Source organism: Chironomus tepperi, unplaced genomic scaffold (genome assembly GCF_022539635.2).
Source record: "Chironomus tepperi strain 1889 unplaced genomic scaffold, CSIRO-AGI_Ctep_v1 contig_123, whole genome shotgun sequence".
Taxonomy (NCBI): Eukaryota; Metazoa; Arthropoda; class Insecta; order Diptera; family Chironomidae; genus Chironomus; species Chironomus tepperi.
The window spans coordinates 1,008,017-1,031,011 of record NW_027226245.1 but is presented as its reverse complement, the minus strand read 5'-3'; the positions used below and the strand labels follow the sequence as shown (position 1 = coordinate 1,031,011).

Genomic DNA, 22,995 nt, shown 5'->3' with positions numbered 1-22,995 from the left:
TTTTAGCTAGAAAAATTTTCATTTACAAATAAATTTCGACTAGAATGGGGAAAAATTATTGAAAAAAAAATTGACATTTTTATGTTTACAATAAATTTTTTTTAGAACTAAATATAATTAAGTACGGATGATTAAATTAGACAAAATTGAAAAATAAAATTTGCACATAAAAATTGATTTTTTTGTTAACACAAAGAAATTAGATTAATTAAAAATACAATAAAATGTATGTGTTTATGTAAATATGTTTGAGGGATAGACGAAAAGTAATTAATTAGACTAGAAAAAACTCCCAATTTGTTTGTATTTCAAATTAAAAATATTTGCAAAATATAAAATAAAGCTTAATTGCTAGTGGATGTGAGAATTTTTTTTATGGGAAGTTTGGTTTGAAATTTAAAATTGAAATTTGAAATTTTTTAAAATTTGAAATTTAAATTTTTATGAACTGTGAAATTTAAATTTCTTTAAAATTTGAAATTTAAGTTTTTATAGACTTTAAAGTTTAAATTTCATTAAAAATTTAACTTTTTGAAGATTTGAAAATTTAAAGTTTTAAAAACTTTTAGTTTGAAATCTCAAACATTTGAAATTTAAGCTAATATTTTATTATTTTTATCAATTTCAAACTTCTCAAACATTTTAATTTGAATTATTCAAATTAAATGTTTAAACTTTCAATTCATAATTTTCAAATTAACTTCAATTTGAATTCTTTAAGAATTTTGAATTTTAAAATTCTTAAAAATTTCAATTTTCAAATTTTTAAAAATTTCAATTTTCAAATTTTTAAAAATATCAATTTCAAATTCTTAAAAATTTAATTTCAGAATTTTAAAAAATTCAAATCTTTTAAAAATTCAAACTTTTAAAATTTAAAATCTCAAATTTGTTTTTAAAAATTTAATTTAATTTTTTCAAAAATTTGAATTTTAATTTCTTTTAAATTTTAAATTTCAACTTTTTCCAAACTCCACAAAATCTTCTTAACACCCACCAGCTCTATAAATTTACCATTATAATTAATATTATTAATTTTTTTTTTTATTTCATTTAAATAATTTAAATTGGCAAAGAAATTTTTTTTTGTTCTTCATTAATTTTTTCTTTTTAAAAAATTTCATTCGTTCATCCATGATTTTACAGCAATGTTCTAGTTCTATGGTAACATAATCTTCATGTTTCATGATTCTTTTTTGGTTTTTTTGTATCTTCTTAAATATTTTTTTGGTTTTGTTTTGTTTTAAATCGCGATTTCTTAATAAAATTGACTCATCGTAGATCGCATGTAAATTTATGAAGTCTTCGTTTTATTAGTTTTAAAGCTCACTTGTAGAACCCGATTGCCTAATGTATATCCATTAAGTGATTGAATGGCAACAACAGCTTCATCGTAGTTTGTCATGGTCACGAAACCAAAGCCCTTGCATTTGTTTGTCTGTAAATCACGAATCACCTAAAAAGAAATGGATGGAAGATTGGGGTGACGGTGGGGGGAGGGAGGGGTTGGTGGAAAAAAGGTGAAAAAGATTGTATAATTATGGATTTTTATAATTAATTAAATTAATTTGAGCTACCAACCTTGACTGACTGAACTGCACCAAATGGTCCCTGGAAAAATGTGAAGGGGAAATTTAGCAATTTTGTAATAAATTTTGGATTTATTTAGAATTTAATAAATTTAAATATTGACCAATTTTTAGTTGAATTTTCTCAGATTCTCAAAATGTTTTACGTATTTCTCAAATTCTCAGATTCTCAGATTGACGTACGTATTTCTCAAATTCTCAAAATGACGTACGTATTTCTCAGATTCTCAGACTGACGTACGTATTTCTCAGATTCTCAGATTGACGTACGTTTTTCTCAGATTCTCAGATTTACGTACGTCATTTTCAGATTCTCTGAATGACGTCTTTCTCAGATTCTCGGAATGACGTACGTATTTCTCAGATTTCTAGAATCAAATGAGATTAAATTCAAACCATTTCAACTTACGAATAACTGCCACAGCACATTTTCCTCAGTTTCTGGAGCTAAATTGTAAACAAAAATGCACCAACCAGCTGAAAAGATCGAAAAACAAAATTTATTAAGCAAAAAATTTCACATTAATAAATGTCAAAAACTCTTACCGGATCCATTAATTGTTGCATTACCAGGTATCATTGTATTAGCCAATAAATTTTCAGCTAATGGCGAATATCTGTAATCATTGAGAAGACTATACAAAATTTCTTTATTTAATAAATCTGCTAATAACCTTGCTGTAGAAATTTAAAAATTAATAATAATAAAAAAGTGAAAAAAAAAAATACCAAAAAAAAAAACAAGTCAAACTAATAATTACTTGAAAGAAGCATAACAATCAAATTTATTGTGCTTTTGGAGGTGCAGTTAAGTGCACAAAAAAGGTAAAAACATAAAAAATAAATTGTGCAGTAAAAGCAATTATGAGGAAACATAAAAAATATAAAATTAAGTTAGAAAGAGCCAATGGAAAGCTATAAATTCCAATCTAGCAATTAAGTGCAATGAGAACTAAAGGCACAAATTCAGAAATGGAAAAAAGTGCTGCATAACATTTGTTATATAAAATTTAAGAGGTAGATTTTGTTGTTCACAATGCAGAACTTTTATTAATGATTATATGCTTGGATGTGCTGTAAACAGACATCAAGCTGGGGGTCATAGATGAAGAATTGTGAAACTTTGTGAAAAATCTACTAAGAAATACGTACGTAATTGTCAGATTCTCAGAAAAAACGTACGTATTTGTCAGATTCTCAGAAATACGAACGTAATTGTCAGATTCTCAGAAATACGTACGTAATTGTCAGATTTTCAGTTTCTCAGAAAAACGTATGTAATTTTGAAATTTTCAGAATTATGAACGAATTTTCAAAAATTCAATAACCCAAATATTCCACAATCATTACTTAACCTTACAACTTCATCTATGACCCCCTCAAAAAATTCAAAAGAAAGTCACATAAAAAGCAACAATCAATCAAATCACACCAACCTAATTTCCTTACAAGGCAAATTACACACAAAAGCACAAGTAGTAGTAAGACTGACTAACCTAAAACGTCCAGCAGTCGTTGGATGAATTGGTCCAGCAAATCGTCGTGCAGCAGCGGCTGTTTGCGGTGTTAAATATGCAGCCAATGGTGGAAATGCTTTATTACTGCTTGGATTATTGGCAAACTTAACAGTAATTGGTTCAGTATATCCTTTTGGTATTGTGCCATTTAATTCCTTTATTGCTTTTTCAGCTTCTTGACGTTGATCGAAACGAATGAAGCCAACACCTTTAGATAAGCCTGAGGAAGGAAATGAATAATTATTTCAGTTAGTTGAGTGGGGCTGAAGGAACTAAGTTTTTAAAACAGAAACATTAATTTGCAAGACTAAATGAAACATAAATCAGAGGAACTAAAAAAAAGGAGCATTAACATAAATTAAATTTTTTTTGTTTCTAGCATAAGAATTTTCCATGATAACTATTAATTGCATTTTCTCTGGACTTTCTTCATTGCAATTATTTTAAAACTTATAATTATACATAAAGGATAATAACTAATAGGAATAAAGTATGTCTTGTTGATGGTAAGTGGCAATTAAAAATGGGTTCTTGTTAAACTAAGAATAATGTGTTAACACTTGTAATTGCTAATTATGTAAAATTAAAAACTATCATAAAAAATTATTTATGTGTTTGTGTGGATTTATTATTGTGAAAATGGATGGATTAAGTGCAGTTTTGTTTGAGTTGAATACGTCTTGGTTTCTTGAATTATTTCATTAAGTTCGGAATCTTTGATTTGAAAGCGTTTCTTATAGATTTTTAAAGTTCTCAAATTAAGCACTTAACTCTCAAATTATTAAAGCAACTTACGATAAATCTAAAACTCTTAAGAATCTCAAATTCTCAGAATCACTTACACAAAACTCAGATTCTAACAATACGTACGTCAATCTGAGATTCATAAAGCGCGGACGTTAATCTCAGATTCTCAGAATCATAAACTTAAAACTTAGATTCTCAGATTACGTACTAAAAACTTAGACTCTTACATATACGTACGTAAAACTCAGATTCTCAAAATACGTACGTAATTCTCAGAATTACTTAAGCAAATCTGAGATTATCAAAATTACTTACGTAATTCTTCAATACTCAGAATTTTTTGGTTTTGGTCAAATTCTCAGAACTATGATTGTAACTATCATTAACTCAAAGTCACATAAGTGCATTTCAGATTCTCAGAATAACGTACGTAAGACTCAGATTCTCAGAATACGTACGTAAATTTCAGATTTTCAGAAACACGTACGTAATTCTGAGATTTTCAAAAATACATACGTACAGCTAAGATTCTCAAAATTACATACGTTAATCTGAGATTTTCAGAATTTCAAATTTAAATCTCAGATTCTCACGTATAATTCAAATCCTCAAAGTACGTAAGTAAATTCTAGGTTCTCAAAAATTCTTACTTCTTGCTAGATTCTCAGATCTTTTATTTTAACTATCATTATTGCAGCCTTACGGAAGTACATTTAAGATTCTTAGATTACACGGATAATTGCAAGAATTTCACTAATACTTAAGTTCTTTTCAGATTCTCATTATTACGTACGTGTCTCTAAAATTCTCAAAAAACACGCATTAATCTCAGATTCTTCAAATTTTAAGACTCTTAAGCTTAATATCCACAACTAAAAACAACATAAAAGTCATTTTTATCTCAAAAAAATCAGCAATTTAAAAAAACTAAACCAACTCAAAACTCCAATTATTCTTCCGTACAAACAAAAATGCACTTTCAAGGAACATCCATTAAGAAAAAGATAATTACAAAAAAAAAGAAAGCAATTAAGTGAGAAATTGAATTTGTTAAAACAAAAATACGAAAAATAATTTGTTCTGATTTTTTTTTTTTTTTAATTATTTCTCTTACCGGTTTCTCGTTCAGCTTATATTTTTAAGATAATTTTGTATTTTTTGTTGTTTCGAACATGAAAATAAAAAAGAAAGAAAAAAAAATAAAAATAAAAAAACCATAAATGTAAAAAACATAACTTAAAGGGAGTCGTCGACCGTCCACAAAAATAAATAGGAAAATTTTTAACGAATTTTCATAAAGATCCAGAAAAAATGAGAAAAATCATGAAAAATCGTTATGAAAAAAAAAGAAAATTTCAAAAAGCTTTTTCTTGAGCTTTTAAAAAAAGCTTTTTGAATTTGCCTCGGAAAATATTTTTAAAAATTATTTTTCCGTTAAAGCTTCGTGTCATATTGACTATGCGTATTGTTGAGTATATCAACTACCTGTAAGATTGTCCGACAATATACGCGATGTAATAATTCGTCCATAGCTGCTAAAAATCGCCTCCAAATCAGTTTGAGTGATGTTCTTTGGCAATCCAGACACATACAAGTTTGCACCTTTGATTGACTCACTTGAGGGCCGCGCAATTGACACCTGTGTATAGACATAAGAGCCTTAATACTTAATTCCCAACACATAAAATCATGTCTACATACCTTAATCGTCTTATTTTGTAATCGAAGACCATTCAAAGTGCTTATAGCTTTATCAGCATCCTCTTGACGTTGATAATTAACAAAACCGTACCCAAGCGATTGCCCTAAAAGTTGCACAGATGGAAGAGAATAAATATATTAAACAATGAAGATTAAGATCACAAGTTTTTTGGTTCTTAAAATATTTACACATTAAAAACAGTAATAAGAAGGATGTGAGGATGGAAGCAAGGCAATAAAGGATTAAAAATCCTTCAAAGGCATAAACTGTGCGTACCAAAAAAGGGTTTGTATAAATAAGGGATAAGAAATGACGATAAGAAGAACAGGAAGTGCCAAGTTACTTAGAAATTTATTTAATTTTTTTAATGAATTGAACTGAAAAATTTTGCATTCTTGGAAAAATAATTTATTATTGTGAATGATAATGGAAATAAGACTTTATTTTTGGGTTCAATTGTTGGAAAATAAAATTGAGTTTAGGCATCTGTGAAGGAATTGAAGCCTGAATAAATATTATTTATTGAAGTCAGTAAATGAAAGTGACAGAAAATGTGTCAATAAGACTTGAAATGTTTCGTCTGTTCGTAAGTCTGACTGACTGTCTGAATGTTTGGTCTTCTTGTCGTCTGCCTAGTATTCTATTAATTCGTACCTAGGTCGATCTGTCTTGTCTTATTTGATATGTGGGTACTTCATGACTTAGATATGAAAGCACATGACGTAGAAATGAAGTGAAATTCAACATCAGGCCAACGTGACTCTGCATTGGATCCAGATCAACAGTGTGATTCTGATCTGGATCCAGATCAGGAGTATGCCTCTAGCCTGAGGTCAGATCAGTGACGTAATCAGAAATTTGGAAAGATTTTGAATTTATTTGCATGTATTTCAAAAGTTTACCGAATTTTCTGGGTTTTTTAAATAAAACTCGCTTGAAAATTGAAGATATTTTCCAAACGAGTACCTCCTTTTTCTAATATCCGAATGCGTATCTGTTTAGATATAGTGAAAATCGGTTTCATCCCAGACTCATGCCTTCCTGGAACTAGATTTTTTGTTTTCTGCAAAATTTGTCTACCAAGTTAGAAGTGAATTTGTACCTTTTGAGAAATAAAGGTACTTAAATACTGTATTGAAATCACAAGTGTAAGTCATGGGATCGACTGAATTTTAGATAATTTTGGGTGATTTTATGAATCTCAATTTAAAATCACTAGTGGTATATCCAAAGGATTTATTCACATACAGGATAATATTTCACTCTTCAATTTGTTCGGAATTGGGGGAATGTGAATCATTTTTGGAAGAAGGTGGTGGGTAATATTAGGATTTTTTTTTTTGGAAATACCCTAGCAAATTGAAGAATCTTTTAAAAAAGAAGGATTTTGAAATTCGGTCAATTCACAAGTGATAGAACAATAAACTCAATCGACGACCAAGGCCTTAGGACATCCGGCACATCACATTTTATAAAGCAGGCACTCATAGTATCCTCACTCCAACTTAATCAATTCAAACGTGTAAATCATCAATCAATAGTTAATAAGTAATAAAGTTCCTACCTGTCATTTTATCCCTGATGAGCTTACAGCTTTCTAATTCACCAATGCTTGAAAATAAGGAACGAATTTCTTCTTGCGTCATTGTTTGCGGCAAGTAATTGACAATGAGATTAGTTCTTGCATCATCACTGCCATTTTGACTAGAGTCAGGAATCGATGAACCTCCGTTCGTCATGATTTTTTTTTTTTTACTTAAAGACTTTGTGACTTAAAATTTACTTTGTAAATCTCCTAGTTTTTTAAACTTTTTTTTGTGTTTGTTTGTATAAAAATGTTTTGTTATCTCTTAATACTGATTTTTTGCTTCGCTTTTTCTTGCTTCTTATTATTTTTTTTTGTCTCCTGTTTCTGTTGCAAATCTTTCGTGCGACTTTTAATTCATTCGCATAAATTAGGCTTTTAATCTGTAAGTAGAAAAAGAAGGAAAAATGGAGATTATTAAGAAAGTTATTTAATTTTTTATTTTTTGTTGATGCTCAGGGGTGTAGTTAGGGATTTATTGAGGGAGTTTGTCAAAATTGAGAAGAATTCGAGGGGCTTGAGAGGATTGATGTGGCTTGAGATGATTTAAGGGATTTGGGGGGATGAAGGAAGCTCAAAGTGGCTTAAAAATACTCAAGGAGGCTTGAAAAGACTCAAGAAGGCTCAAGAAGGCTCAAATATGCTCAAGGAGGCTTAAGGAGGCTCAAAGAGGCTTAAGGAGGCTCATAGAGGCTCATGGAGGCTCATAGAGGCTCATAGAGGCTCATGGAGGCTCATAGAGGCTCATGGAGGCTCATAGAGGCTCATGAAGGCTCATAGAGGCTCATGGAGGCTCATAGAGGCTCATGGAGGCTCATAGAGGCTCATGGAGGCTCATAGAGGCTCATGGAGGCTCATAGTGGCTCAAGGAAGAAAAAAGAATATGGATTTTTAATTCAAAATTGAAACAAATTAAAGAATTCTCTCTAATAAGGGAATGATTAGGGAAGATACACCCTAAGTACTCCCCCTGTCACCACTCAAGACGCTGCCATCTCGTTCATGGATAACAAAAATTGTTTTTTTCTTTTTTTTTCATTCAGCATAAATTTATTTGCAAACTCAGAAATATCAAAGAAACAAAAAGAAAAAAAAAAACTTTTTCATTTTTATTTCACATTTCGGTTCTTCATTGCTGTCGAGAGATGAAAATATTGGAAAATGGATAAAGAAGAATATTTTTTGTGATGGCTTGCATGAAATTTTAGTATGGAATGGATGATAATAAAGTGGAGAATTTATGGAAGAGAATTTCGATGTTTTGGATAGATTCAGTTAACAATGTTGAGAAATTGAAAGTTAAGCTCGGAGCTGGCTGGAATTTTGTATGGGAAAGTTGAGTCAAGTCGACTGTCGGGATTCCATTCAAAATTCGAGTCTAAATCAAGCTTTGAATGAAATTAAAATAAAAAAGTTTTCGAATAACTTCATTGAAGAATTTAAGTAAATTATTATTGGGATTTGAACCCTGGAATCGCATAGTTCTGCATCACAATTGACCTCACATTGTGCCATATTCCCCATCAACCCATCTTTTTCGCTTTACTTGCCTTGAATTAATCTTAATCCCATTTCTCATCCTCACAAATTTCATTAAATATGTCTCTAAATCCTAACAAATTTTCTCCATCAAATAAATGCGGATGTAGCGTTCATTATGGTTGTCGGCTATTGATAATAATCAACGATGAAATAAAGTCTCTTTTCTCGCTATAATTTCTGCTTTATTCTATTCATTAGAAAATTTGTTCCGGTTTTATAGGCTTTCAATTTTTGAGCGGCTGTGGAATAATTGTATGGGAAAAAATAGAGACCCATCGAATGTCGAATGGAACGAGAAGCTTGGAATGATTTTTTGAATTTTAAATTGAGCAACATGAGGCTCTAGTCAAGCTCTAGTTGGAGATCATGTGGAATTTGGAGGTTGTGTCAGAAACCTAAGATTGAGGGGGGTTGGGGGTGAGTTGTTGGACTTTTGTCTCAAAAACTCTTTGGAAATTAAAGTTTAGTCTAAAAATGGATGGGTTTTGACCCCCAGACACCCTTCTTCCCCTGCAAATATGGCGTATGTTACTGGAATAGACTCAAAATACATATCAAGTTTAATCAACTTCAGCCAATACTTCCAGACAAAATCATAGCCAAACTCTCAATCTCTGATCATTAATACGAACATCATGACATTCATACCCCCAAACATAACCTCAAAATCTCCTCAAATAATTCACAAATCTTGTAACAGCAATTTAGTTTAACAATTTATCATTAATTCATTCAATCTTGTCTGATAAAATAGAATACAAATTCATTTTCAATTTGTTATTAACCTCAAATTTATTGTCAATGTTTTTGTGGATTGTTCGTAATTAAAATTTCATCAATAAAAATTTTTGTCTACAAACATGTACAGCATATTAAAAAGATTTATTTTTTTTTTTTAAATGATATTTTTGTGGCTTTTATTGATGGGGTTTGGGTGGTTTTTGGATGGGTTTTGGATGGATTTGAGGTGGGATTAATTGAATTTTGTCACTTAATATCAGTTATTTGAGTGACATAAAGTAAGCGAAAGAGTCCAAATTGGAGTTCAAGCATTGTGCAACTTCCAGATGGCTACAAAATTGAGTTTTGAGTTTCACAGGTTTAAAATCCTTCTCCTGATCGACATGACTCTAGCTTGAGACCGAAATGCATCGAATCCGGGCTGAATAAGAGTCACACTGGCTCATGACTGGGGTTTAAATCATTTCAATGCCGTATGGCTTCCAACAAAAAACCAAAAATGCAATTCTCTCATAAAGCAACTCTACAAAGAAAAAAAGTGTAGTTTGAGGGCAATATCGTGCCAGTTTTACATAAACACTACCCTGATTATGGCATAGAGTCGGAATAAGACTTCGAATGTCTAAATGATTCTTAAGAACTTTCAAAGAATTAGTGAAGGAAAGCTTTTTGGTATTAGAAATTGGCAAGTGAAAAACCAGTATAATTTCCAGTTTCAGACGATATTAAAGGAAGACCATGGATAACAATTGATCTGAACGGTTAGCTTAGTAGTTAATTAAGGAAGTAAGGAAGACAAAAACACTCTAAAATCTTAATTTCAACCAGAAGTCAAGCAATCCAGAATCAGAATCCATCCCAAAACTTCCAATCCACCATTTCTTTCAATAAAACAAGATATAAAGCTGTTCATCCACTCATCTTCACCAAAACCAAAACTACAAATCCACAGAATATGAAAATTTCTTTTCAATTAATTATTAATTGTCGCTTAATTGGAACGTCCGTTCTGTTCTATAATTAAAAATATTATTGTCCCTTTTTCGCCACAAATTCTGGACTTTTTTTTTTTTTCAACGTCAGCTCCTCTCACAAAATTTCTTGATCATCCATTTTTAATGTACAGAATTAATTTTCGTCTGTTCTGTGTGTGCTAACGTCAGCACTTTTATTCTCTGTTTTTTTGACAATTTTCTTTTCCACTTCCAACATGAAAGTTTCATGAGCCATGGTAAAGAAGCTTTTACCTAACACGAAAATTCTCATTTTTATGTGAGCAACAACAGCAACAACAACAAATAAAGGAAGTTAGCTAACATAAAATTGCAATTTTCCTTCATTTTTCTATTTTTTTCCCCTTTTTTATATTCAAATTCAATTTTAAATTGCATATGATACAAAGTGCATTTATATGTTTATACTATTTTTCGAACAATGAACAACTTGTTCTTGCTTTATAGCAATGAAAAAAGAATTAAAATAAAATAAAATATTGTATGGGAAAAATATAAAATTTTTGGGGATGGAAACTGCATTAAATGCAGACAATAATGTTGGTTTTTGTGATGTATTTGTTGTGCAGTTTTTATTTTGGGGGTACTTTTGAAATTGAATGTTGGATGCTTATGCTGTGGGTTTGTCTGGATGTCCTGCATTTCTATATTTTTCAATTATGCATGTAGATTAAGTTTTACAAAAGAATTCTGAATTTCGACTTACGTAATTGGGATTTACGTACGTTTTTGTGAATTTTGCGTACGTATTTTAGAACTTTACATTCAAAATTAGAAGTTTACGTACGTAATTAGAAGTTTACGTACGGAATTAGAAGTTTACGTACGTATTTTTGATATTTACGTACGTAATTAGGAGTATACGTACGTATTTTTGAACTTTACGTACGTAATTTGTACTCTACGTACGTATTTTTGGTCTTTACGTACGTAATTAGGAGATACGTAACTTTGCATACGTTATTAGAAGTTTACGTACGTATTTCTGAACGTTACATACGTAATTTGAAGTTGACGTACGTATTTTTGGATTTTACGTTAGAAAATATATGTTAACGTACGTATTTTTGAACTTTACGTACGTAATTAGAAGTTGATAAACGTATTTTTGAATTTTACGTACGTAATTACAAATTTATGTACGTATTTTTTAACTTTATTTCTGATTTTCTTGGCTGAGGTGCAATTGGGCCAAGTGCCGTGCAGAGAGAGCTTCTAAAGTCAGCTCTATCCTTTAAGCACTTCTGCCAGTTCAGAATATTATATTCTTGGACATTAAGTATGCAATTTGGATTTGAATTATCCTGACACACAATATCCCTAATTCTCACAATAAAATGCGCCCTAATCAATCTCAACAACCCTTCTTTATACTTCCTATCCCCCTTTTAACCTTCCATACCATATTCTTTCTCCTATCTAACATAAAACATTTTGCATCAATCCTTTACTCACTCTATATAAATACATGCAATAATGTTAATCATTCACAAGTCTTTCATTGCATTTTATAAAATCAGAATAAAAAAAATATAAAAAAAGAACGAGGTTTTTATTGTCATCGCGCGAGTGCACACATTCAGTTCTCAATGTACTTATATCCTAAGTATTATTTAAATTAAGGATAAGGGAAGTAATTGATGTGATCGCATTTGCATTCATTCTCATCCTTGCTACTTCTTACAAAGATTTACTATACAAATGTTTGTTCAAACGATTACAGCAGTCATTATGAGGAGTAAAATATGTGTGCTTCTGCTGCTGATTTTCGTGGTATGTTGATACTTGTCATCGCTTTTTGTGTTTGTGTAGATGCTTATTCTTTTTTTTTTTTGTGAGTAGACGTGAATGACAAAAAATGAGAGATTTTTTTTTTATGTTTTTGTTTGTTGTGATGATTCGTTCAATAACCGGAAGTCTCGTTGATGATGAATGTTTGAGGATTTTTTTGATGTGATGTTGACTTGGGGAGATTTGGGGATGTATGCTTTGGGTGTTTTAATGGCTGACTGGCTTGGGGATAAATGTGGAACAAGATCGACACAAGTTATTGAGTCATCAACGCATGAGTCATGGCAACGAGATGGGAATTGGTATAAGAAATTGTCAGATAAAAGCCAGTGATAGAGGCAGCTTTAGGAGCCATCTAAGAGAGGCAATGAATCACAATTTATGTGTACGGCAAGCGAAAGGGAGTAAGTATGTAATATGGTGGCCATATCACATCAGTATTGGAATTTTTATGGCAATTAACATGAAAATTGGAACTTGGACGCCATGTGTCAGATACAAGGCTGTCATGTTGCAGACACTAGACTACATGTTGCAGACACTAGGATGGCATGTAGCAGAAACTAGGATGTCATGCAGCAGTCACAAAGCAGTCATGTTGCAGACACTAGGCTGTTATTTGTTAGACTCTAGGCTGTCGTGTGACAGATACAAGACTGTAATGTGACAGACACCAGGCTGTCATGTTTCAGACACTGGGCTGTCATGTGGCAGACACTTGACTATCAGAAATAATTGGTTCCAATTTTAGGAAATTCAGAAGTTTTTGGGATTTACAATGGATTTTATGAATTTTTGAGGTTAGTTTCATAGACATAACCTAAAAATCAGAATCTTCATTTTACAATTGATTCCTAAAATTTGCCATTTTCATCAAGTCTTTATCTCTTCATCCACAACTCCCAAATTCACCCAAAACCTCCCTCATCCTAAGTATCACCTCACAACCCACCCCCCGAATATGCACTTTATCCCCTAACATCCATTAAAATAATTTCCATACCAACCAAAATCCTCCTTAAAAAAATGTATTCTGTATCATCATCATCCGTAGTATGGATTCCGTACGTTATGTCCACTTGTTATCATTGTATACGCACTCATTCATATAAAATCAACCCTAATCAATCTCAATGTTGATTATAATGAATGAGACAGGGTATGAGAGCGCGTCAGGAAATTGAAAAATTGACAACAAAAAAGAGAAAAAACTCCGGCGAGTTTTCATTTTTAGAAAATTAATTTTCCTTCTCATTCCATCGACAGCAAGGAAAAAAGTTCCGACTTTTTTTTGGCTAATATGCAAAAATTTCATTAGGGATGGGATCGTACATCAATATTGCATAACGGCACTCATGTATAGCCAAAAGGGTTAAAAACTGCCCCGTAATTGTCTAAAGCTCTTTTATTTAATGATTTATCTCCGTCCATAAATTTGCAAATATACAAAAAAGTACTGATTCCTTTTGTGATTACTTCATAAGAGTTCGTGCATGCAATCAATGAAATGCACTTTTTTTTTTGGGATACACAACCCCTCTAAAAAAATATAAAAATAAATATTTAGATCATGAAGGTATGTATGTGCAATTTATACGTTATGGACAAAGGGTCTGCGTTGTGAATAGCAACAGAAGATGAAAAAAAATTTAATAAAAACACAAAAGCCGAATTTTGGTTTCGGGGCAGGAAAAATCATCAATTTATGCCCCTGTCATTTCAATATTATGTGCGTACATAACAACGGATCACGGATATACATAAAAAAGGGGTGCAACGATTGCCAATTATTCATTATGCATCCTCTCAAACTTGATACTCTTGACGAGGCACACAAAAATTCATTGAAAATGCGCTAATAAAAATAATGAATTAATAAATTATGAGTGACATAAAGGCAGGAACTATAAAAATGTCTTGTCATGCACAAAATTTTGCATGTTTTGATGCCATAAAAATGACTTTTTTTGATTCAACCTAAAAATTAGTCGTTAAGGTAATCGGTAGTGACAGGGAGTAAGCCTAGTGTGTCTCGTGACATTCAATGAGAAAAACAGCCATAAATTCACAATTTCCAAGTGAGATCTTAATCTCTTGAATTATGATATGTCAAAAATGAATTTTTTTTTTTTGTGTTTTTATTGCTCAACTCGTGATTGTTTGGAGAGTGCAATTTGTCGGTGATGGTAATAAAATATAATACTTTTATTTTTGGGTACAGTTTGACGGGTTGTGAGATGTGAATAGGATGATTTATAGGCTGAAATTTGAGGCTTTTTATGAGGTAAATCGATGAAGTTTTGAAAGAGGCTTGGAGTATGTTTTAGGCTGTAGAACAGAGTTTTGAGCTGATTTTATTGCAGTTCAAGTTTCATGCCATAACAGTCAAAATTCGTGAACTCTAAAGTTTCCTCTATTTTTGTTAGAGACAGCATTTTAGAGAAGATTTTTGCAGCTTTTAAAAATGTTCCTATCAGGCAAAAAGACTACTTTTAGGTACTGTAGTGATATAGCCAAACCATGAGTGCGTATTCTTTGTCTGTTAGGAGATTTTAGTGGCTCATACAAGTTTCCAGCAAATTCATCTAGTTTAATGCAGTTTATGATCAATTGTAGCAGTTTCTTAAGTTGCACAGCAGCTTGTGGTCAATTTTAGTAGATTTTTTTGAATGTTATTGCAGTTCATAGTAAGTTATAGTTGATTTCTAGAATAATGTAGCAATTTACAGTGAATTTCAGCAGATTTTCACCTTTTATAGCAATATATGATAATTTCTAGCAGATTTATTGAATATTACAGCAGTTTATTGTGATTTCTAGTAGATTTCTTGAATATTTTACCAGTTTATGGTGAATTCTAGCAAATTTCGTAAATTTTATAGCAGTATGTGGCAAATTCTAGATTATTCTTTGAATATTGCAGCATTTTATGGTTAAGTTTAACAACTTTATTGAATATTATAGCAGGATATAGTATATTCTGGTCTAATATTCCATTATAGCAGTTTATGGTCCATTATAGCAGTTTAGGGCAAATTAAAGCAGTTTAGTTTGAATAATTGCAGATTAATCATTTTTTCAGAAATTTTTGTTCAATTAAACCTGATTTTTGAATATAACAACAGTTTTTGGTTATTTCTAGCTGTCTTCATTACAATATTATAGCAGTTAACCAAAATTTCAATAACAATTGCTCTCATACCTCCTTAAATTTGCGCCTAATTTTCCAACTATCACTATAACTTCCCAATCATCCCTCATAATCACCCAATACTTCACTACTTCACTCATCCAATGCAAACTAATTGCAATGCGACATAAAAATGACTTTTAAATTATAAAATATCAAATTACTCGCTCGATATTTTTATGACCAAAGAGCAAATAAGCGAAAAAAAATCAAAAAATCAAATGTGAACAGGAACAAAACAAAAAAGTAAAGTTAGTGAGAGTGAAACATAAAAATTAATTTCTATTTTTGCAATTCCATAATTTATTTGCACAATGCAAACATTCATGTGTGCATACAATAGTCAATGACTAAGGGAAACCGGGAAGGGGAAAGAAAAACAAAAAAAAAGGCAAAAATTGCAAAAAACCAGACCAAAAAGGGATGATTGCGCAATTTAATTCATTATGCAAACGAGTCTTGACTTTTTCTTTTTTTTTCGAGTATGTGCGAACATAATGCAGTTAGCTTTAGAATCAAAACAGCACCGGAGACATACGAAGAATGATAATAAAATGAATCTGCAGAATTCTGCACTTTACAATTTTGCTGCTTTTTTTGTTCTGTTCTGTTTGCCATTGCCTTTTCTTGTTGTCTTTTTAGTGGGCTGAGTTTTTGAGAAAATTAAGGAGTTTTGAGTGGCTGGTTGAGTGGCTGACTGGGGAGATGCTTGAGAATATCAACAATTTTAATATTGTGTACATTTTAAGTAGCTTATGAGAATATTTATGAGAATGATTTAGTGTTGTTTTAGGTAGCTCATGTGTACATTTACGTAGTTGATGTGTACGTTTACGGAATTGATGTGTACGTTTAAGTAACTCATGTGTAATACGTAGTTCATATGTACGTTTACATGACATTTAAGTAGATAATGTGTATTTTGGGAGGTCATGGATCACAACTGATCTGTACGACCAGCGAAGTAAGTAAGTATGTGTATTTTTAGGTAACTGACGTGTCTTTTTACGTGACTCATGTGTAATTTTACATAACTTGTGTGTAATTTTTACAAAATCATGTGTAATTTTTAGACGTTCGTATGACCTTCTAAGGAACTCACGTGTAATTTTTACGTAAATCATGTACAACTTCGTATCGCACATGTACTTTTGTGTAGTACTTTTACATATTTCATATGTATTTTTAAGCAATTCATGTGTATTTTTACGTAGCTCAATGTACTTTTTAACTCATATGAATTTTAACGTGTTTGCAACTTATGTGTAATTAATTGTGGCTCATGTGTATTTTACATAGCTCATGTGTATTTTACTATGTAAAATGTATGCAACTCATATGTAATAGTTCACTTAAAGCTTGTCATTAAAATTCCCAATAAATGCTCTTCATCCCCCAAATTAACCTCATTTCCATCCCAACTTAATCTCATCTAAGACAGCAAAAAAAAGATGAACTCAAATCCATGTGTATGGACAATTGTAATGCACAATTGTTATATGCAGCTAATGGCTCGTTACTTCCCGCAGTTTCTTCCTCTCACTCATTCATTTTTCATCTGAATTAAATCTACGACGACGAGTGGTTGGCTGGCAAATGAACGATCATTCAAGCAGTGAACCCGAAAAAAAAATAGGAGGCAGCATGAACAACAACAACAGCATGATAACAAGAAAATAGTGCCGTAGGATATGCAGTTTCTGCATTTTATTGCTTATGTCGACAAGTCCGAGTGGAAATACAGAAAAAAAGAAAATTTATTTCTCATGGCAATGTCAAAGTAATTTTCAATTTTTTATATAAACTCTCCATCATCCTTCCTATTGTTTCTCATCGAGTATAATCAAAATCATCACACTTTAGTTGAGTGGAATAGAGAGAGACCCAGACCGAAACGTTCAGCTGTGAATGGCAACAGCAACAGAAATCACATTTAATATAAAATTGCATCATCGTGCAATGAAAGAAAATTTTTGCTTCTTTTTATGTGTATTGAGAAAATTAAATTAAATAACAATTTTTTTTTTTTGCTCGTTCCTTTATCCATCTCACTCTATATTTTTTTTTTTTTTTTGGCATGAAATGAGATTTTTAGTGTCGGCAAATGGAAACAAAAATATGCGATTGTATTTTATGGAAATAAAGCAGAGAAATATCGTCGTAACAGCATATAACGGAACTAAGAGGGTTACTGGGGCATATGATAGGCAAAATTTAATAGAAAAGGAAGGAAGGAGCTTGGATGTTGAGAATTTAGAGAGGCTTTTGTGGCGCATTAGATGTATTTATGTAAATTATGTATATTGAAGCATGATAAAGCATTAAAATTGAAATAATAGGATGTGATGTGTACTTTTTTGTAAGTGATGTGTGCGTTTTATCTAAGTGATGTGTACATTTCACATGAGTGATATGTACGTTCTAAATGTAAGTTCTTTGTAAATAATTTGTACGTTTAACTTAAGTGATGTGTACGATTTACGTTAAGTATATGTAAGTTTTACGTAGGTAATGTGTACGTTTTACGTCAATAATGAATGTTTTATGAAGATAATATTTACGTTTTACATAAGTAATGTGTACGTTTTATACAATCAATGTGTACATAATTGATATGTACATTTTTGCAACCGATATTCAATTTTTACATAAATTTCATGAACGTTTCAAGAAATGATGTGTACGTTTTTGTTAGTCTTATGTTTATTCTACGTAATTTATATGTAAATCTTACGTAAATTTTACGTAGATGATATGTAATTTTATTTAAAGGATGTGTAATTTTACGTAAGTCATTTTTAATTTTTTAGTGTAATTTATAAGTTCTACGTAAGTGATGTGTATGCTTTATGTAAATGATATGTAACTTTTACATATCAAAAATTCAAATTCATTTCAAAATACTCTTAAAATTTCAATAAATCAACACATTTAACATCCAATTAAAATCCCCTTTTATTCAGCCCGACAATCTGATTTAAAATCAACCCCTCATGATCTCTTATTAAGCACATCCACAGCCATAATAGCTTACGAAAAAAATTTCGCAAAAAAGAATCAATATCAATGAAGCCATTCAGATCCATTGTAATGCAAATTCCTTTCATGAACAATTTTTAATATTAAATAAATAATTTCCTCATAAATTAATAAATATTAATCGATGAAAATCGGTGCCACCGCTATTGTTGTTGCTATATTCCTCATTGCTATTAGCAATTTATATTTATCGATATATGATAAATGAAAAAAAAAGCTGGTAAAAATCTATAAAACCAAGCAATGAATCATGAAATTTACATAAAAACACATTAAAATTCGTTCTTATAATAGAAAATAAATATGTGTGTGCATGTATAGGATGGTAGGAATGAAGAGAATCCATAGATGAATTCAAAAATCCAGCATAATATTGTAGACACATACATGGGAGTACGATGGAAGCATATATACGATAATATTTATGTAAATACGAGATAATAAATTTGCATTTTGCGAATGTTCGAACATAGTTAACAGACAGTCGATGCGATATAGAAAAAGGGGTTTCGAAGTAAATATTGAGCAATGCATTATCTATTGAACATTTTTTTTGTTTCGCTGGGGTAAATTATGCTAATCGCTATGCTTACTGTACAGAAATGGACGAAATATCTGAAAATGCTTTTAGCGATAAGATAAAATATATTTTTTTTACTGCTGTTCCCTACGTAAATGTACACAACTGTTGGCAGACTGTAAACAGATTCTTGTTGTGTTTTTCTGTTTTGTATGAAATAAAAAAGCGGAACTGAAAGACTAGCGAGTGAATGAAATGAATGAAGAAAAAAAAAAGGGATGATGAATATTAATTAATTAATTATGATTCTGTTAATTTTGATGTCCTCTTATTTAATTTGCACCTGCAGAGTGTGGTTGAATTGTGAGCGGGGTTTGAGCGGTGCGGAAGAAGATTGATGAGCGCGATTTTCTCAATGTGGAGAATTTCAAATGAACAATTGAAATGAAATTATAGGAAAAAATGGTTATAAACAGGATTTTAATCATCCTGAACTCATATAGACTAGACACAGCAATTCCAAAAATTTTTGGCGACACACTAGCAGGCACACTTGACACAGGTTGCCTACCACTGAGCTAAGAGCTTGTTTAGAGCTAGCTTTTCACTGTTAAATTGTTTATTAGAGATTGTCACTTAATTTCACATTTTTTAGTGGTTATTCTTCAAAATTGAATCAAATTTTAGAGATTTGGAAACCTTTTGTGAGGCTGTTTACTTATTACGTAATTATTAATTTGAGTTTTTGTCCAACCCATCCTACCTATCTCCCTAATCTGTAGAAATGTCTCAAAGGAGGATTTTTACAATTTTCAGATTGATTCAGAGCTCGAAGCCGTCTCGGGTTTTGCATCGAAAAGTCGACTTCGAGTTCTGCCTTGACTTTTGCGTACAATATCATAGTCCAGGCTCTTCATGATTAATTTATTCACTTTAAACAAAAACAAACAAAATCTCCAAAGGAGTAAGCAACGCTCAACACCCTCAACCACCTTCCTACTTCTCATCTCATCCACCTTTCAACCTCCATCCCAACCCCACTTTCAGCCCCAATTAGTAATCTTTATTATATTTCATAATTATGCATGTCGCCTCTATTTACAGTGCAAGCAATAAGCAGGTACTGTGTGTGTGTCTGTGTGGTAAATTAACAGCAGTCCCATTTTGTATCAACCCCACTGCATCCTCAAAAGCCATTTATTTTAATAAAGTATGTACTTCATCATCACTTTCTTTTTCTCGTATTCATGAAAAAAAAATATTAAATTTTCCACTTTTTCACGCGCTTAATTGAAACAAGATAAAATTTCTTTTCATCAGCGCGTCTTTTTTTCCAATTTAACGCGGAATGAGAGAGGAAAAAAAAGAATTTTCCATTCTAAAAATAGCCAGATTTTATTTTTTTTATATTTCAACTGTGTGGATATGCCGGTATGTACGGCAATTTTAAAAATATAAAAGATTCAAGTTTGTGTGAAAAAAGAGATTTTCATTTAATAAAAAAAAAATTTAATATCAATTTTTGAAATTATTATTACATGAGCGCGTGAAATGAAATGAGTGCGTTTGAAACACGAGAACCACTTTGGATTCAGAGTCGCTGTTTTTTGTTGTATGGAGCATGTGGAGCTTTGTGATTTTTTTTTTTGCATTGTTTTAAAGGTTGTGTTTTATTTTTTGATTGTTACTTTGTTAGTGAGATAATGGAAGTTATTGATTTATTGTTGATGATTGTTGCAAATGTCAGGGGGTCGTTCAGTTATTCCGTAATGTGAAAAATTGAATTTTTGGTCAATTTAATTTGGATTAGTCAAAATGGCTCGATGGAAGAATGGTTAAGTACTTCGGTACATCATAATACCGAACCTCCGCTCATGGGTCTCTTACAGATAGGGTTTCTGAAAAACCGCGTTTTTTCAAAACCGCGGTTTTGCGGTTTTCCAAAATTTCAAAAACCGCGGTTTTGCGGTTTTTTGCGGTTTTTAATTTTCATACAAAAGTATGAAGTTTTTTGAAAAAATTAAAATTGGATTTTTATTCATAAAAGTATTAAATCTTTCAATTTTCCTCCATTTTATTTAGATTCAGTTCTAAATTGGTTGCTAAAATAGTCTAAAAAATTATTTCTTATAATCACTTTTGAAATAAAAGTTGTTCTTACCATTTTGCAAGATTTTAGTCCAGTTTTTCAAGTTAATAGAAAATTTTAATTTATTTTTGAAATTAACTTCAAAAATTTACAGTTTGTGGATTTAAATCAATTTTTTCCATACAAAGTTCTAAAACCGCGGTTTTTTCTTTCAAAACCGCGGTTTTTTAAAAACCGCATTTTAGGGTCAAAAAGTGCGGTTTTGCGGTTTTTGAAAAACCGCTTCCAGAAACCCTACTTACAGACGATCTTTTACAGGGGAATTAAAGTGTCGTAAGTGGAATAGGAACACAAGCTTGTTTTACCGCGCTTGGGTGGAATCCACAAGGTAAAAGACGACCAGGTGCTCTAAAAGCAACTCAATTAGATGACAAAATAGAAAATTTGTGAGAATTTGTCATGTTGCCAGCAATAGAGCCAGATGGAAAGCCTTTAATAATAAACTAGGTTCCAAGTCGGAGCATAGTTTGAGTATTTATAGAGGAAACGTGACTAACAGCCTCTCTTTGTAGACTAAAGACTGATTAAGGTAACTGACTAAGGTAATGTCATCAAAGGAGTGGATCGGATCCCTCAATAAACTATAGATCCAGGTTAGAGTTCGGCGGCTTGACGAACTTGTTAAACTGTCATTAACCTTGAAACGCATACAACGAGAAGCTCTGGATCTTTCAGATTTGAATAGCTTATTAAATTCATTACTTCTAATTTTTCATTATTTCTAAGCAATATCTAATCAATCCCAATCCCTAAAACTGTCTCATTATTTCAAATCTTTAACAATTTACATCAATTTACATCAACAGCACAAGACGACACACCCGAAATCATTTCCTTGTCACCAAAAAAAAAAACTAATCCCAAGTTCCTCCTCCTTACATCTCCTATTTCAAATTAAAATTAATTCATTCACATCGCCAGCACACAATGTAATATTTTGAGGAAGTTATGTCACCCATTACATAAAATATATACAAAATAACATGAAAATGATTTATGAAATTTCCGGTTAAGCGCGTGCCCTTCTTCCCATCAACAACAATCTTTACATCCTCCATTGTTCCTTGACGATGTTGCTTATGAAATGAGAAAAAAATGAATAAAAGGAACAAGAGCAGCAGGAATTGAATGACACAATAATCACCAACAATTGCATTTTCTATATCCATGTCTGGATTTATTTTCTGAACGTAGCATCACATACAATTTTGCTTTTTTTTTCATCATAAATTGCACACACGAAAAAAATATTTTTCATCATCATTTCTTTCATTCATGCTTCTTATTTTATTTATTTTTCTTTTTATGACTAGGTAAGAAAAATTTCTTCGTTATTTCTGTGATGTGTTCTTGACATTTCTCAATTCTCAACCAGTTGAAAATTGTGGAAAAAAGTGATTGATTGCAGGATTTTTTGGGTTTTTTGAGGAATTGGAGCGCATTTTGTGTTATGATGTCTAGTTCAAGGTTTTTTGAGTTTGTATGTTCGCTAACCCCGAGTGAACTGCTTTGGAATGTTCCTATATATATTTAATTAGCCGACAGCAGTTCTAGTTGTTGACTATAGATTATTTCAAGTTGTCCACTCGAGAGACCGTTAGGAACACGGTGTAAAAAGTCCGAAAATCTAGCTCAGACCAACTTGACTCAAGCCTAAATCCGAATTTCATCATTTGTACCAAACCACAATCATACTAGCCTGTTGCCAGATTTTGGGATATTTCTATGCAATTTCCGGGAAAAATTGTGAAATTTGATTGATTTTTTGTAGACACATGGCACAATTATAGGGAATTGGCAAGCTAGAGCCAAAATAGAGCTAGTTTCAGGCGGCATATAAGAGAAGGGGATGGATCACAATTGATATACA

The 22,995-nt window shown here is 31.4% G+C and overlaps 1 protein-coding gene across 3 annotated transcripts in view; it reads right to left on the bottom strand.

The window, feature by feature from the left end:
• Positions 1-951: 951 nt before the first annotated feature.
• The window catches only part of LOC139087487 (ELAV-like protein 3), a 35,127-nt gene continuing 13,083 nt past the window's right edge, over positions 952-22,995 (bottom strand). Inside the window, exons 2-10 of one of the 3 annotated variants that reach the window (XM_070636313.1) lie at positions 7,120-7,523; positions 5,555-5,658; positions 5,339-5,492; positions 4,968-4,982; positions 3,086-3,326; positions 2,136-2,224; positions 1,999-2,066; positions 1,582-1,611; positions 952-1,456 (exon numbers count right to left, since the gene is read on the bottom strand). In XM_070636313.1, coding sequence (XP_070492414.1) covers positions 1,295-1,456; positions 1,582-1,611; positions 1,999-2,066; positions 2,136-2,224; positions 3,086-3,326; positions 4,968-4,982; positions 5,339-5,492; positions 5,555-5,658; positions 7,120-7,294 — 1,038 coding nt within the window. In that variant the 5' untranslated portion in view covers positions 7,295-7,523 and the 3' untranslated portion in view covers positions 952-1,294. The remainder of the gene's footprint in view (positions 1,457-1,581; positions 1,612-1,998; positions 2,067-2,135; positions 2,225-3,085; positions 3,327-4,967; positions 4,983-5,338; positions 5,493-5,554; positions 5,659-7,119; positions 7,524-22,995) is intronic. The other 2 variants (XM_070636314.1, XM_070636315.1) reach the window with 2 other exon arrangements.